Source organism: Plecotus auritus (assembly GCF_963455305.1).
Source record: "Plecotus auritus genome assembly, chromosome: 5".
NCBI lineage: Eukaryota > Metazoa > Chordata > Mammalia > Chiroptera > Vespertilionidae > Plecotus > Plecotus auritus.
Window position 1 is genome coordinate 186102805 of NC_137776.1, and position 15666 is coordinate 186118470.

Sequence of the window (15666 nt, forward strand, 5' to 3'; positions counted from 1 at the left end):
TGTATGTTTGTGCACACACACGTATGTACACATGCATGCGTACACGCGTACATGTGCGTGTGCATGCACGAGAGAGAGTTGGGCAAGTTCTGGGGGGCATGGCCTGCGGGAGGTGGTGAGGGTGGAGGGGCCCTGCCAGGCCTGGGAGCCCTGCGCCTGGCTTGTCTCCAGGAGACAAGGAGATCTCGGTGGTGAGCACGGACTACGAGACCTACGCCATCATGGACGTGCAGCTCCACCGCGGAGCGGCGAGCATCGGGGTCCTGAAGCTCTATAGTAAGCCCGCTGGGCCGGACGGGGTGGGTCCGCTGCTGCGTCGTGCGGACCCAGCTCTGACGGGGCAGAGGGGGCCGGGAGCTGGATGGGGCGGGCGTGGGGAGCGGCGCCGGGAGGGGCTCAGGCCCATGTGGGATCCCCGTCCTTCACAGGCCGGGCCCTGGACCACGACAAGGAAGTCTTGAAAAAGTTCCACCAGGTGGCCAAGGACTACGGGCTCTCCCCGAAGGACGTGCACCTCAACACCTGGGACAGTGAGTGCCGGGACCCGGCCAGGCCTCCCTGGGCGCCTCCCCGCCCCGCCCCGCCTCACTGTCCCTCTTGTCCACAGTGACCTGCGCCAACCTGCTGCGGCCGGTGAGCTGCACCTGGGGCTGCATCCCCCTCTTCCTCCGGCGCCCCCTCCCCCCCAGTCCGTCTCTCCTTCCCACCGCACGTGGAAGGAGGGGTCTGGGGTCTGAGGGTGGCGGTTCTCTCTGTGAGAACTAAGGTTGGGGCAGCAGGCCTAGCCCTCTGGCCAGTGGGTGGGGTCCAGGTGCGTCCGCAGCCCCTCACACGCCCCGTCCACAGGGAGGTGTGCCAAGCTCCTGAAGGAGGTGAGCATTCGCCTGGCCGCTCTGCCCGCTGAGGCCCCGCCCGACAGGACCCGGCTCCACTAGACCCCGGGCCTCCAGGGTGGTGACAACGGAATGCCAGGCGGGGACCCGGAGGCGGGGTGCAAGGGCAGGCTGGCTGGGGGGGGGGAGGGGCTGGGCCCGGGTCTCCCTTTCCATGTAGCAGGCAGCCAGGGCTGCTGGACGCTGACGTCCGGCCTGGAGGGGGGGCCCTGTGGGCACCGTCTCAGCCCCCCACGTCCCACCCTCGCCCACCGCCACCCGTGGGCCCCTCGGCCTCAACACGGCCCCGAGGTGGGGCTGCCAGCTGCTCTGCAGGCAGAGGAGCGGCTGGGCTCTGCTTGACCGCCCGGCAGCCGGGACGCCCAGCCCCACACGTGGTCCTGCCCGCTGCCCCGGGCCCTGGGAGCCGGCCGCCCTGAGCCCGCCCTTCTGTGTCGCAGGAGCTGATCTAGGAGCCGTGTCCCCTGGTCAGATGCTGGGAGCCCCACCCGCCCTCTCTGCCCCTGCCCCGGCCAGCAGCACTGGCCCCAATAAACCCCTGACCACAGCGCTGCCCTGAGTCTTTCCTGGGCCGCGGGGCGACAGGGGGGGAAGCGGGGGGTGTCCTCTTGTGACTGCCCCAAAGAGGACACCATCCCTGCCCAGCATGAGCCGTGTAGGACACCGCCCGGCTGGACCTCAGCCTGAAGGGGCCGAGTGGGGCACGTGGCTCAGACGGGATGGCGGTCCCGCTCTCCCTGCCTCCTGCTCAGGGCCCTGCCCAGCCCTGGCGCTCGGACCCGCGTCAGGCTGCCACGGTCCCCTCCCTGTGAAGTCTCGTCCTGCTCCCTGAGTCCAAGACGTCCCAGGCTGGGCCCCTGAGGGAGCTCCTGGTTCAGGGGTCCACATTCTGCCGTGGCTCCCTATTACCCAGCACCTGGCATTGGTCGGCCCGGCCGGGCACAGGCCTGGGGCCCCCCATGCCCTCTGTCACCACGACCCCCACTCTTGCCTCCCTTTGTCCCACCCCTAGGGCTGGGGCTGCGGGCAGGAAGGTGCTTGGGTGGTGGCCAGGGCTCGTGGTTGAGGCAGGAGGGAAGGGCTGGGTCCTGGGTGGGGACGGGCCACCCCAGGGGACGGTCTGCCCAGGACTGGCCTTAAGGGACCTTGAACCCAGTCCCAAAAGACCTGAGGAGGGACGTCTGGAGGCTGGAGTCTGACCGACCAGGTGCTCAGGTCCACGTGGCCAGAGCTCAGCCAGTCAAGGAGCCGGCCTCGCCGAAAGCAGGCTCGTCCGCCGAGCGGCCGGGTGCCTGGCGGGGACGGCGGGGACGGCGGGGACGGCGGGGATGCGTCTTCTCGGTCCTGGGGCTGCGCATCCGAGGTCGGAGTTTCTGGCCCGTGGCCGTGGGCTCCACTCTGTCCGACAGCCTCTGCACCTGCGGGGAGCCGTCCGTGTCTCCCCTCCCTCAAGGCTCCGCCGAGACCTTGCCTAGCCCCCCCGGAGGAGCCCTACCTACCCCGCTTTTTACCGTTCGCAGCGGTAAACGGAAAATCGTAAAATGGAAATATCGTCTCAAACGTGGCCCTCAGCTCGGGACGTAGACGTGTCGGCCGTTTCTACAGTTGGTGCTGCGGCCAGAATGCGTGTCCCCCAAAGTCCATAAGGAATCCTGACCCCCGGAGTGCGGGTGCTGGGAGGTAAGTAGGCCATGAGGGTGGGGCGCTCAGCTCAGTGCCCTATGAAGTGCCCAGAGACACCCCCCCAGGCCACCCCCACCCTGTAGGACCCCTGAGGAGGGCGTCCCCCCGGCACGCTGTGCTGCGAACGGGCCGAGGCGGGGGACGCCCGGGGGCCTCTCGGGGACCTGTCTTCCTCTGCAGTGTTTTGTCAGGAAACTGACTTGGCAACGCAATGGACAGGATTAACTTGAAGGTGAGGGTCATGTTTGTTTTTTAAAAAAATATGTTTTTATTGACTTTTATTTTATTTTTTAAAATGTATTTTTTATTGATTTCAGAGAGGCAGAGAAATATCAATAATGAGAGAGAACCATTGATCATCTGCCTCTTGCAGGTCCCCCCCACGGGGACCGAGCCCACAACCCGTGCCTGTGCCCTGACCGGGAATCGAACCGAAACCTCCTGGTTCCTAGGTCAAAGCTCAACCCCTGAGCCGTGCCGGGAACCGGAACCCGGGACCCCTCGGGGCATGGACCCCCCGCGAAGCGAACGGGGTGAGGTTTGTCTTCCTGCTTCACTCTCTTCCCTCAGGCGTCTGGCCAGCGGGCAGTCAGGGACATCCTGGCCCAAGTTCAAGGCCGGAGACTTTCTGGGCCGGAGGCGGTGGGAAGCTGAGCCGCGAGCTTGTGCGAGGGCGGGGTGACTTTGGTTCACCTCCACCTTCCGTTCGTCTCCCACGCGAGGCTGCGGTGGGGCCTCCCCCCCCCCCCCCGAAAGCCCTCCCAGGACAGAGGACTCGTCTTTCCTCCGCTCCCAAATCTTGTCTGTTCTTGTGGCAACAGCACCCTGAGCGGCAGCCAGCCACGGGGGCTGGGAACACGGTGTCCAGGTCGCACCCACCCACCACCGAGAGGGCTCCTCCCCCCACCTCCTCCCGCGTTTTGGGGGCTCAGACGGATGCTGCTGAGGCTTCTGTGCTCTGTCCCAGGGGCCCGGCCAAGGTCACGGAGAGCAGAGGTGGGGTCGCAGTGTGGGAGGCAGCAGCGTGGAGGCTGCCCGGGTAGGCAGGCCAGACCGGCCCCCCGGGAGAGCAGGACTTCCCCAGGGCTGTGCGTGGGGGCCGGAGGCCACGGCCCGAGGGGCAGGGGTGGGCGGTCCAGGAGGGAGTGGGGCACTTTTGTTAAATTTTGGGGGACGTTGCGGATTTTTAACGATCGCATCAGGAAGCACCCAGAACCACACCCTCTGGAAGAGCCAGCTGTTCTCTCCCCGTCCTTGGTCTTGACCTTGGCCTGCTGCTGCCCGGCCTAAGAGCAGGGTTTTTCTCGCCTGCCCGGCCGCCGGCGTGGCCCAGGGGTCGAGCGTCGACCTAGGGACCAGGAGGTCAGCCAGCGTTCGATTCCCCGTCAGGGCACAGGCCCGGGTTGCAGGCTCGATTCCCAGTGTGAGGCGTGCAGGAGGCAGCCGATCCATGGTTCTCTCTCGTCGCTGATGTTTCCATCTCTCCCTCTCCCTTCCTCTCTGAAATCAATAAAAAATAAAAAAATAAAAAAGAAGAAGGAAAAATGAGCAGTGTCTGTTCTTTCCCGAAGGAGAAAGGGAGGGTGTTGTGCCTCCGGGGAGGGCGTGGGGAGGCAGAGTGGTGTGTGGTTACTGGCCGCCCACAGCGACTCAGCCATATAACGGCGTCCCGGGGCCGGTGTGTGGACTGGGGAGCATGAGGGCTGTGCTGGTGACCCTGTTGGCTCTGGCCGCAGTGCCCAGGGCCCCGGCCGTGTGGCTGGGGAAGCTGGACCCTGGGCAGGTAACAGCCTCGGGGCTCCCCCAGGGCACAGTGCGGAGGGCGGGGCGGGGGCTGGCCTGTGCCAGGGGCTCCCGGACTCCCAGGTGGACAGGGTGCCTCTGAGTCTGGGGCGGGGGGCCCCTCACCCCCCGCTCCTCCTTCTCTGTCCAGCTCCTGGGGTCCTGGTACGTGGTTGCCATGGCGTCCGGGGAAAAGGGCTTCGCGGTGGAGAAGGCCGTGAAGAACATCGAGGGCGTCACGGTGACGCTCACGCCCGAAAACACCTTGAAGGTGCTGGCCTCCCGCCACCGGTGAGCGAGCTGCGGCCCCTGCCCACGCCGGGCCGGGCCGGGCAGGCCAGGCGGTGGAGAAGGTTCCAGGCTGAGTCCCGTTGCCCGGGCACAGAGGCTTGGGCGCCCGCACACGCGTGCCCAGCCCGTGCCTCCCTCCCTCCTGGTCAGCTCTGCTCTGAGCCCCACCTGGGCTCGGCCTCTGGAGTCTGCGCCCTGGACTCCGGGCCTGGTGGGCCTCTGGGCAGGACATGTCCCCACGGGTGCCCAGGCCAGGCAGCCACCCCACGCTGCGGGCGGCCCTGCTTTGGATTCCTCGTGGCTCCCCCGGGACCCTCAGGCACACGGGACACGCGAGTCAGGGAACCACGCGTGATGCGGACCGCGCCATGTCAGCCCACAGAGTGCCATGTTTAAAAAAATATATATTTTTATGGATTTCAGAGAGGAAGGGAGATGGAGAGAGAGAGAAACATCAAGGATGAGAGAGAAGCATGGATCGGCTGCCTCCTGCACGCCCCACACTGGGGACCGAGCCCACACCCCAGGCCTGTGCCCTGCCCGGGAGTCGGACCGTGACGCCCTGGTTCCTAGGTCGACGCTCACCGCTGAGCCGCATGGCAGGGCGAGCCCTGTGCTTGCGCTCATGTGCTGTCACACGTGGCTCATCTCTCGCTGGCCACCCTTCCTCCCAGGCCTTCCCTGCCCGTTCGTGTCACTTGGGCACGCGGCGGAGGGACGTTGCTGCTTTGGAGGGAGTGGCTTTGCCCGATGCACAGACGCTCCGCTTGTCCGGCGCCCCTGATGCCCTCAGCTCGCTTCTGCTTCCCCCCGACCTGGCGACGTGTCCCGGGCGGGGCAGGGCGGTGCCTGCTCTCCCAGGGCTCTGGAGCCGGCCCAGACGTCCAGTTCGGTGGGGAGCAGGGGTTCGGGCAGCTGGGGCCACTGGGAGGAAGGCGGGTCCCGTGGCCACACTGGCCGGTCAGCAGAGGGTCGGGGGGCAGAATTGTCTTCTGTGGCCTTGTGTCTGGACCCTGTGTAAACGGTGGGTCAGAGTGGACGTGGGCCCGAGTGGATGTGGGCCCGAGTGGACGTGGGCCCGAGTGGATGTGGGCCCGAGTGGATGTGGGCCCGAGTGGACGTGGGCTCCGAGTGGACGTGGGCCCAAGTGGACGTGGGCCCGAGTGGATGTGGCCCTGAGTGGATGTGGGCCCGAGTGGATGTGGCCCTGAGTGGATGTGGGCCTGAGTGGATGTGGGCTCTGAGTGGATGTGGGCCTGAGTGGATGTGGGCCCGAGTGGACGTGGCCCCGAGTGGACGTGGGCCTGAGTGGATGTGGGCCTGAGTGGATGTGGCCCTGAGTGGATGTGGGCCTGAGTGGACGTGGGCCTGAGTGGATGTGGGCCTGAGTGGATGTGGCTCTGAGTGGATGTGGGCCTGAGTGGATGTGGGCTCTGAGTGGATGTGGGCCTGAGTGGATGTGGGCCCGAGTGGATGTGGCTCTGAGTGGACGTGGGCCTGAGTGGATGTGGCCCTGAGTGGATGTGGGCCTGAGTGGACGTGGGCCTGAGTGGATGTGGGCCTGAGTGGATGTGGCTCTGAGTGGACGTGGGCCTGAGTGGATGTGGCTCTGAGTGGACGTGGGCCTGAGTGGATGTGGGCTCTGAGTGGACGTGGGCCTGAGTGGATGTGGGCCTGAGTGGATGTGGGCCCGAGTGGACGTGGGCCCTGAGTGGATGTGGGCCCGAGTGGACGTGGGCCTGAGTGGATGTGGGCCCGAGTGGATGTGGGCTCTGAGTGGACGTGGGCCTGAGTGGATGTGGGCCTGAGTGGATGTGGGCCCGAGTGGATGTGGGCCCGAGTGGATGTGGGCCTGAGTGGACATGGGCCCGAGTGGATGTGGGCCTGAGTGGATGTGGGCCCGAGTGGATGTGGGCCCGAGTGGATGTGGGCCTGAGTGGATGTGGGCCCGAGTGGACGTGGGCCCGAGTGGATGTGGACTCAGAGTGGATGTGGGCTCTGAGTGGACGTGGGCCTGAGTGGATGTGGGCCCAAGTGGACGTGGCCCCGAGTAGATGTGGGCTCTGAGTGGACGTGGGCCTGAGTGGATGTGGGCCTGAGTGGATGTGGGCCTGAGTGGATGTGGGCCCGAGTGGACGTGGGCCCTGAGTGGATGTGGGCCCAAGTGGACGTGGGCCCGAGTGGATGTGGGCCCGAGTGGATGTGGGCTCTGAGTGGACGTGGGCCCGAGTGGATGTAGGCCCGAGTGGATGTGGGCCCGAGTGGATGTGGGCCTGAGTGGATGTGGGCCCGAGTGAATGTGGGCCTGAGTGGACATGGGCCCGAGTGGATGTGGGCCCGAGTGGACGTGGGCCCTGAGTGGATGTGGGCCCGAGTGGATGTGGGCCCGAGTGGATGTGGGCCTGAGTGGACGTGGGCCCGAGTGGATGTGGGCCCGAGTGGACGTGGGCCCTGAGTGGATGTGGGCCCGAGTGGATGTGGGCCTGAGTGGATGTGGGCCCTGAGTGGACGTGGGCCCGAGTGGATGTGGGCCCGAGTGGATGTGGGCCCTGAGTGGATGTGGGCCCGAGTGGATGTGGGCCTGAGTGGATGTGGGCCCGAGTGGACGTGGGCCCGAGTGGACGTGGGCTCTGAGTGGACGTGGGCCCGAGTGGATGTGGGCCCGAGTGGATGTGGGCCCTGAGTGGACGTGGGCCCGAGTGGACGTGGGCCCGAGTGGACGTGGGCCCGAGTGGACGTGGGCCCTGAGTGGACGTGCGCCCGAGTGGACGTGGGCCCGAGTGGACGTGGGCCCGAGTGGACGTGGGCCCGAGTGGACGTGGGCCTGAGTGGATGTGGATCCGAGTGGACGTGGGCCCGAGTGGACGTGGGCTCCGAGTGGACGTGGGCCCGAGTGGATGTGGGCCCGAGTGGATGTGGACCCAAGTGGATGTGGGCTCCGAGTGGATGTGGACTCAGAGTGGATGTGGACTCAGAGTGGATGTGGGCCCTGAGTGGACGTGGGACCGAGTGGACATGGGCTCGAGTGGACGTGGGCCCGAGTGGATGTGGGCCTTCTCCTCCTCAGGCTGGAGAGGTGTGAGCTGAGTGCCGTGGAGCTGCTGAGACAGGACTCTGCCTGGGTGTTCGAGAACCCCTGTGAGGAGGATGCCATGCAGTCTCGTCCGGGACGGGTGGGGAGGGTCCGTTTCTGGGCCTCGGCCCCCTGCAGCATCCCCAGAGCCTGCAAGGCCCTGTGGTGGGGAGGTGGGGACCCTGACCCGTCCCGAGGCCCCAGCGAGCTCTCCGCCTGGAAGCGAGGGGGCCCCATTTTGGCGGAGGGTGGGCGCCAACCCTGCGGACAGAGGACTGGCCTGCACCTGCCACGCTCAGCCGGGACCCCAGCCCCTCCACGGGGGGCAGGGACGTGGCACTTGGCCCCGGTGGGGACAGGAATGGGGAAGCAGGACCCTTTGTACCCGTCCCTGGCAGCTCTGGGCAGGGCCGGGGTGGGCGGGGGTGGGGGGACAGCTGGGGCTCTGGGCCTGGGAGGGCCTCTGAGATCCTGACGCCCGCCCTGGGCCTGTTGCCAGCGCTGGGCGTGCTGGAGTACCGCGTGCTGGGCACCAACTTCAGGGACTACGCCATCGTATTTACGCAGCTGGAGCAGCAGGACGAGGCCTTCAACACGGTGGAGCTGTACAGTGCGTGGCCTCGGGGTCGGGGGTCGGGAGGGCAGTTTCCTGTTGGCCCTCAGCCCCCCCCTGCAGGCCGGCCCCCCCGCCCCCCAGCCCGGGCCAGATCTCAGGGGCGCCCTCCCCACAGGTCGCACACACCTGGCCAGCCGGGAGGCCATGAGCCTCTTCACCAGGTGGAGCCAGGGCCTGGGTTTCCTCTCGCAGCAGCAGGCCCGACTGCACCCCGACCGTGAGTGTGGCCTCTCAGTCTCGGGGACCCTCGGGGAGTCAGGCAGGATCGGGGGGAGGGTCTTCAGGGAAGCCCGGGGCTGGGGTGGCGGCAGGCTGGCCTGGCCCTTCACTGCCCACCTGTTCCCCCTCCAGTCACCTGTGCGCACAAGGCCTTCCAGGTAAGCTGCCTTCCGAGCATCGCCCGGTGCGTGGCAGGGGAGCCTGGGGCCTGGGGGCCCTCCCATCCCCGTGGGCAGCAGGGGTCAGTGGCCGGGGGCTGGGGACGGCGGGCGGGGGGCAGATGCCCTTGAGGTAAGTCAAACTGGGTCCCCAATGTTTGCCTTGGTTTCCAGTGAACGCTGTGGCCGCCAAAGGGGACGGCGCCCGCCGTGTCCTGGTAGGAGCTGGCCAGGCCTGCCCTCCCCGCTCGGCTGCCCGGGGCTGGGCGTTGGGTCTCTGGCTGAGGATTCAAATAAAGTGATTTCACAAGCCGTCCGCCTTCTCGGGCTCTGGTCGGGCTTTGGCTGGGACGGATGGGGTGGGTGGGCTCCCCCAGGGCTGACCCCCGGGGCAGTGAGCCCGCCCTGGGACAAGAGGCCGATGTACGGCCTCGCCTACGCCTGCGTCTCTGATGAGAGTCCCCAGGGTCCGAGGGGGCTGGGCGGGGAGCGGCTGCTCTTCCTCGGTCCCCGAGGCCCCTGGGCAGGTGGGCCTGGTCTGCCTGGGCTGGAGCAGGGCCCCGGGTCTGGGTGCTGTCCGGTCGGGATGCTGGGCCTAGGAAGCTGGCCCCAGCGCCCAGGAGCTTGGCTGGGTGTGCAGCGTCCAGGGCTCGAGTTTGGGGCAGGGGTGGGGGGCAGGGGCAGGGGCAGGGTCAGGGGGCAGGGGCGGGGGCAGGGCCAGCAATGGGCCTGAGCCCATCGCCCTGTGAGCTGGGCCCTGCTTGAAGTCCTGGCAGAAGCAAGGCCAGAGGGAGCCGAAGAAGAAGCCAGGGGCTGCCTGTCGGTCAGGGTCAGGTGCCCGCGGGGCCTCGCTCCTCAAGGAGAGCACGCACCCACATGCTCAGGTGCCCGTGTGCACACGTGTCTGGCCGGCCTGGCGTCGGGGAGGCAGCCCCCAGGTTGGCGCAGCATCGCGTGCAGTGACCCAGAGATGCTCCTCTCCTGGGGCTCACCGCCAGGTGCGACCCCTCGGGGGACACTGCCTTGGTGACGAGGGGCCCACGGGAGTGACGGTGGGAACATGATGGCCTCCGTCTCAGGGCCCCCCAGGCCGGCCCTCCCGGGGGGGCTGTGCAGCTCTGAGGGCCGAGAGCCGGGGGCGGGCCCTCTGTGCCGAGGGGGGTGCTGGGGGGAGGAGGACCCACAGCCCCACAGCCCCGCCCTCCCCGTCGCCCACCCCGGCCCTCTGGCAGCTCCAGGTTGCCGGACGCCTGTGGTTGCGCAGACAGACAAGGAGATTTAAACTTGGTGCTGGCGGCTGAGGGAGGAGGGCGAGCATGGGGCTGGGGCGGCTGCTGCCGGGGCTGGTCCTGGCGCTGGTGCTGGCTGTGGGGACCCAGACACAGGAGCAGCTCCCCAGGGAGTCCCACAACCTCAACTGGAACAAGGTGAGCCTCGTGTCCCGTCCCTGGGCCAAGGGCCGGCCACAAAGGGCCGGGGACGCAGAGTGGGGCCGTCCTGAAAACATGGCCGGCCCGAGGTGGCAGGAACCGCCACAGGGCCCAGCGGGCCGCCCACCGGGCCTCTCTGAGGGGTGGACAGCCTCTTTGGGGACGTCTGGAACGGCAACGCTCAACACCTGTGGCCCCCTGGGCCAGGAGCCCCGAGGTGGGGCAGAGCGGACGCCCCAGACAGGTGTGGCCCGAGGTTACCTGGACATGGTAGGTGGGCAGAGGGGGGGTGGAATGAGCAGGGAATGTTCTGGAACAATGAGACTGCTGGCCCGTGGCGGGTTCCGGTGGGGGTGGCTGTGGGCACAGGCCGGCCTGGGAACGCGGGTTTGCAGCAGGAAGTCGGCGGGACAGGGTGCAGGGTGAGTTGGGAGGAAAGGGCCCCCCAGGACGGAGGCTCGGCCCTCGGTACCCAGCCCTGTGCCACCTCCGGCCCCGGCCCCACAGCCCTGCATGTGGGCGGGGCCGCAGGCCAGGGTCACTTGTCCGGTGAGTTCTCGGGGGCCCTGGGGAGTGGGCGCAGCGTCCAGTCTCCTCAGCACCCCTCTCTGCAGTTCTCAGGGTTCTGGTACATTCTCGCCATCGCCTCCGACGCCCGGGGGTTCTTGCCGGGCCGAGACGCGCGGAAGCTGGGGGCATCGGTGGTGCAGGTGCACAGAGTGGGCCAGCTGCGGGTGGTCCTCGCCTTCCCCAGGTGAGGGCTGTGTGCGCGGCGGGCCCCCCCTCCCTCCCGGCCCCGGCCCCAAGCAGCCCAGGTGGCACCCTGTCCACAGGAAGGACGTGGGGGCGGGCAGGGTCCTGGGCCAGCCTGGAGATACCACCAGGACTGACCGGCAGCCCCCCCCGGCCCCCACTTCCTGTCCCTGAAACGCCGAGGGCTGGTCTGGGAGAGGCCACCTGGGCAGGCAGCGGTGCCTGGAGGGTCCCCTGAGCGGCAGACGGGCCTGACCCCCTGGGGAAGTTCTGAAACCAGGGCCCCGAAGGCACAGGAGCCCCCACCCCCACTCCCCCCCGGGGTCCCACGGGGCAGAGGTCGGAGGAGGGGGGGCTAGAGGGTCTTCTGGGGGGAGGGCTGGTGGCTGCAGGTGGGAAGCGGGGCTCCCTGGCCGTGAGTCACAGCCCCCCTCCCCCCCGCAGGTCTCAGGGGTGCCAGTCGCACACGGTCATCCTGAGGAAGGACGGGAAGAAGGCCGTGTTCAGGAACCCTTGTGCGTGTGAGGGTCGGGGAGGAAGGTGGGGTCGGGGAGGAAGGTGGGGTGGTGGGGGAGGAAGATGGGGTGGTGGGGGTCCGGGGCTCGAGGCCACAGACACTGGGCCTGACGCCCGCCTGCACTGCCCCCTGGGGTACGGGCGGGCGGGTGGACCCCGAGACAGGACGGCAGCGGCCCCAGAGCCTGTCCTTCCCAGAGCCGGGCTGGTGCAGTCCTGGGGGTCTGGGCCCGGGGTGGGGATGGGGGACCCCCCAAAGCCTTCTCCCGACCCCGCGCCCCCCTTGTGGGTGGAGGAGTCAGGCGGCTCTGTGCTCTCCTGTCCAGTGAAGGGGGTGGCGGGCTTCCGCGTGCTGACCACGGACTACAGCTACGGCGTGGTGGACCTGCGCCTGGGGCGGGCGGCCCGGGCCTCCAAGGTCCTGCTGCTCTTCAGTGAGTCCCCCTGGGGCCGCGTCCAGGCAGGGCGGGTCGGGGGCGGGCTGGGCGGGCGGTGGCAGGGACGCGGACAGACACCAGGGCGGGCGGCCCGGGCCTCCAAGGTCCTGCTGCTCTTCAGTGAGTCCCCCTGGGGCCGCGTCCAGGCAGGGCGGGTGGGGGGCGGGCTGGGCAGGCGGTGGCAGGGACGCGGACAGACACCAGGGCGGGCGGCACACAGGAGGCCCGCAGGGTGGGTGCCAGGGGGCCCTCTTCCCGGGGTGGGGGGGTGGTCCTGGCAGGGCGGGAGGCCTGCCACTCCCTCTTCTTACGGGGGCACCGGTCCCGCCCGAGGACCCACTTCACCAGCTCCCACGGCTGTGGGGGGGCCGGGGGGGGGGCGAGTGGACGCTCTGAGGCCATGCCTCTGCCTCCCGCGCAGGCAGGCAGAACGAGACCACCTTCCCGAGCTGGAGGAAGTTCGCAGACATCTGTGAGATCCGGGAGCTCACGAGCGGTGCGACGGTTCTCCCGAAAGACGGTAAAGTGTGGCCGCCAGGCTTTCGGGCCACGCACTTCCGCCCCTCCCCGCGCACCCGGCTCCTTAGAGAGACGGAAGGCACGGGTGCGGGTCCCCTCGGCTCTGCCCCGTGGCTGGGGGGCCAGCGTACATGACGCCAGGGAGAGCCACCCGCCTGGGCACGGCAGCTGTGGCCCCAACCCCGCGTCGCTGCCCCCCTCCCACAGCCTCCTGTGCGCACACCATCCTGCCCTGAGCCAGCTCTTTCCTTCGGCCGACGCGTGGTCCCCCTCGGACCCGGGAGCCGCTTGCTGAGAGGTGGCTGGTGAGCCCAGGCCGCCGAGGGCGGAAGCCCAGGGCCCCGAGGCTTCTCTGCGGTCACAGCCCCTCCTGCCCCGTCCCCCCTGCCGGCCCCTGTCTGCTGTGAAATAGACCACGTTGGGTCCGCTGTCACCCCTTGTCCTGTGCTTTCCGTGCAGCGAGTCCGCCACCGTACTCCGCGCTCCACGACCGTATAAGCACGTGTTCTGTGCCGGGCGCCGTGCTAGCCCCTGGGGGTGAGCCGTGAGCAAAACAGGCCAATGCACGCCTCACGGACGGACTCCTGGCTGGGAGGGGCAGCACGGGCGCGGGCACCCAGCACCCAGCACCCAGCACCCAGCTGCAGCAGGTGTGACTCGGTCAGGGGGGCCGAGCAGTCAGGGAGAGCTTCCTGGAGAGCTGTGAAGAGTCGGGGAGCCCGGGGGCGTGGCTCAGTGGTTGAGCGTTGACCTGTGAACCAGGAGGTCACGGCTCGATGCCGGTCAAGGGCACCCGCCTGGGTTGTGGGCTACCGTGACCCGCGACATCGCCGCCTTCCCCAGCAAACCAGGAGCGGAGAAAGTGGACGGAGCTGAGCTGGGATCAAACGGGAGCTCCTGCGTCCCTGGCCTGCAGGGGGGTGCGGCCAGGCTGGCCCCGGGCTAAGCAAGCTCAGGGGTTCACGTCGGCTCCCCCCGTCGGCGCCCGCGGAACTGGGAGTGAGCCTGGGGGGCAGGGGGTGCTGCTCGCCCGAGAGGTACGTCCTGCTGCTCGTCCAGGGGCCTCCTCGTCGCTGGACGTCGGCCGTGCTGCCCCACGGCCTGTGCGGAGCCTCAGCTCCCACCCCTGCCTCGCGGCCCGCCCTCCCTCGCCGTGTCCACTGGCCCCGCACGGCTGCCCCGGGGCCCTCAGCTTGGCCTCCCGCTGGGGCATCAACCTGCCGGCAGGCGGGCTCACGTGGCTGGAGTCTGCACTGGGCAGCTTCGTGACGCCCTCGGGGACCTGGGCGCTGCCCGCTGTGCTCGAGGGCCCAGGCCGGCTGGTCCTCACAGGGTTCTCGCGCCCTCTGCGCGCCTCTGCTCGGGTCTGCCCGGCCCTCATGCAACCATCTCCCACTGGTGGAGGGTGGGGCGTGGGGGGGGGTCCCCGGGAGATGAGTCAGAGGCCCTGGAGCTGGGCCGACAGTTGCCGGCTCCTGTGAGGGAGGTGGACGAGGGCGAAGGATGTCCCGCCAGCACATCCCCGCCGGCGGCCTGGCCAGGCCCTGCCACGCACAGCGGCCCGAGGATCATGGCGGACGGTCTCCCTCACTGGCCCCCGAGACGCTCAGGAAAACCCGTTCGAAGCGGGCGGAGGCCCCTCCCCCGCAGGGCCGCCAGGAGGGCCGCCAGGAGGGACGCTCTGAACGCCGCTAAGGTTCCCGTTTCCCTGCTCCCCTGGTTTCCTGAGCCCCGGGGGGCCCCAGGGGGATGAAGTAACAGAAAGGCAGCCCTCTGGTGGGGGCGGAGCAGGGTTTAACGCCTCCCTTTGAATGTCAGCGTTTTCTGACTTTGGTATAATCAGCATCTAAGAAGGTTCTTCGGATTAAATGGATGGAAATGCACTTGCATTGTGATTTCACACTTAAGGAAATGCAGATTGCCTGTGATCTCATGCCCCCCAAATTCCCCAGGTTGCATTAAGTGCATGATAAATCTAGGGATGATTCAACTCGTTGCCATGGTTTCTCATGTGCTCTCTGCATAATCTGTGCCCATCGAGGCCCTCCAGACAGTGGGTCCTTTCTTTGTAGGCACTGGGGGAGGGGGCTGTGTGCACTGGGACCCATGTGCACTGTGTGTGTGTGTGCGTGCACGGTGTGTGTGTGTGCACTGGGGGTGTATGCACTGTGTGTGTGTATGCACTGTGTGTGTGTGCACAGTGTGTGTGGACACAGTGTGTGTGTGCACTGGGAGTATGTGCACTGTGTGTGTGCATGCTGTGTGTGTGTGCACGGTGTGTGTGTGTGCACTGTGTGTGTGCACGGTGTGTGTGCACTGTGTGTGTGCGCACTGGGGTGTGCGCACTGGGGGTGTGTGCACTGTGTGTGTGTGCAATGGGGGTGTGTGCACTGTGTGTGTGTGTGCAATGGGGGTGTGTGCACTGGGAGTATGTGCACTGTGTGTGTGCACAGTGTGTGTGGACACTGTGTGTGTGTGCACTGTGTGTGTGTACACTGTGTGTGTGCACTGGGTGTGTGTGCACAATGGGGGTGTGTGCACTGGGAGTATGTGCACTGTGTGTGTGCACAGTGTGTGTGGACACTGTGTGTGTGTGCACTGTGTGTGTGTACACTGTGTGTGTGCACTGGGTGTGTGTGCACTGGGAGTATGTGCACCGTGTATGTGTGTGTGCACTGGGGGTGTATACACTGTGTGCGCACTGGGGGTGTATGCACTGTGTGTGTGTGTATGCACTGTGTGTGTGTGCACAGTGTGTGTGTGTGCACGGTGTGTGGACACAGTGTGTGTGTGCACTGGGAGTATGTGCACTGTGTGTGTGCACGGTGTGTGTGTGTGCACTGTGTGTGTGCACGCTGTGTGTGCGCGCACTGGGGTGTGTGCACTGGGGGTGTGTGCATGGTGTGTGCGCACTGGGGGTGTGTGCACTGGGGGTGTGTGCACTGGGGTGTGTGTGCACTGTGTGTGTGTGCACTGTGTGTGTGGACACTGTGTGTGTGTGCACTGGGAGTATGTGCACTGTGTGTGTGCACAGTGTGTGTGGACACTGTGTGTGTGTGCATGGTGTGTGTGCACTGGGGGCATGTGCACTGGGTGTGTGTGCATTGGGGGGTGATGGTGATCAGAACATCCTCCACGTACCCCTAAATGTGCATCTGTTGACAAACGAGAGCAGAACATCGTACAATTAAAAGTTAAGCCCTGGCCAAAACCGGTTTGGCTCAGTGGATAGAGCGTCGGCCTGGGGACTGAAAGGTCCCGGGTTCGATTCCGGTCAAGGGCACGTACCTTGGTTG

At 67.3% G+C, this 15666-nt stretch overlaps 2 protein-coding genes across 2 annotated transcripts; both read left to right on the forward strand.

Moving 5' to 3' along the window:
* Window positions 1-4272: 4272 nt before the first annotated feature.
* LCN6 (lipocalin 6) lies at window positions 4273-9765 on the forward strand (the record flags this gene model as incomplete). Its single annotated transcript, XM_080668354.1, has 7 exons — window positions 4273-4359; window positions 4510-4649; window positions 7717-7787; window positions 8222-8332; window positions 8454-8555; window positions 8690-8741; window positions 9714-9765. The coding sequence occupies 7 exons, from the start codon at window positions 4273-4275 to the stop codon at window positions 9763-9765; spliced, it is 615 nt and encodes a 204-aa protein (XP_080524480.1).
* Window positions 9766-10031: 266 nt separating this feature from the next.
* Window positions 10032-12918, forward strand: LCN10 (lipocalin 10; the record flags this gene model as incomplete). The annotated part of the gene is made up of 6 exons (XM_080668355.1): window positions 10032-10142; window positions 10760-10899; window positions 11343-11413; window positions 11741-11848; window positions 12273-12371; window positions 12830-12918. The coding sequence occupies 6 exons, from the start codon at window positions 10032-10034 to the stop codon at window positions 12916-12918; spliced, it is 618 nt and encodes a 205-aa protein (XP_080524481.1).
* Window positions 12919-15666: the final 2748 nt, after the last annotated feature.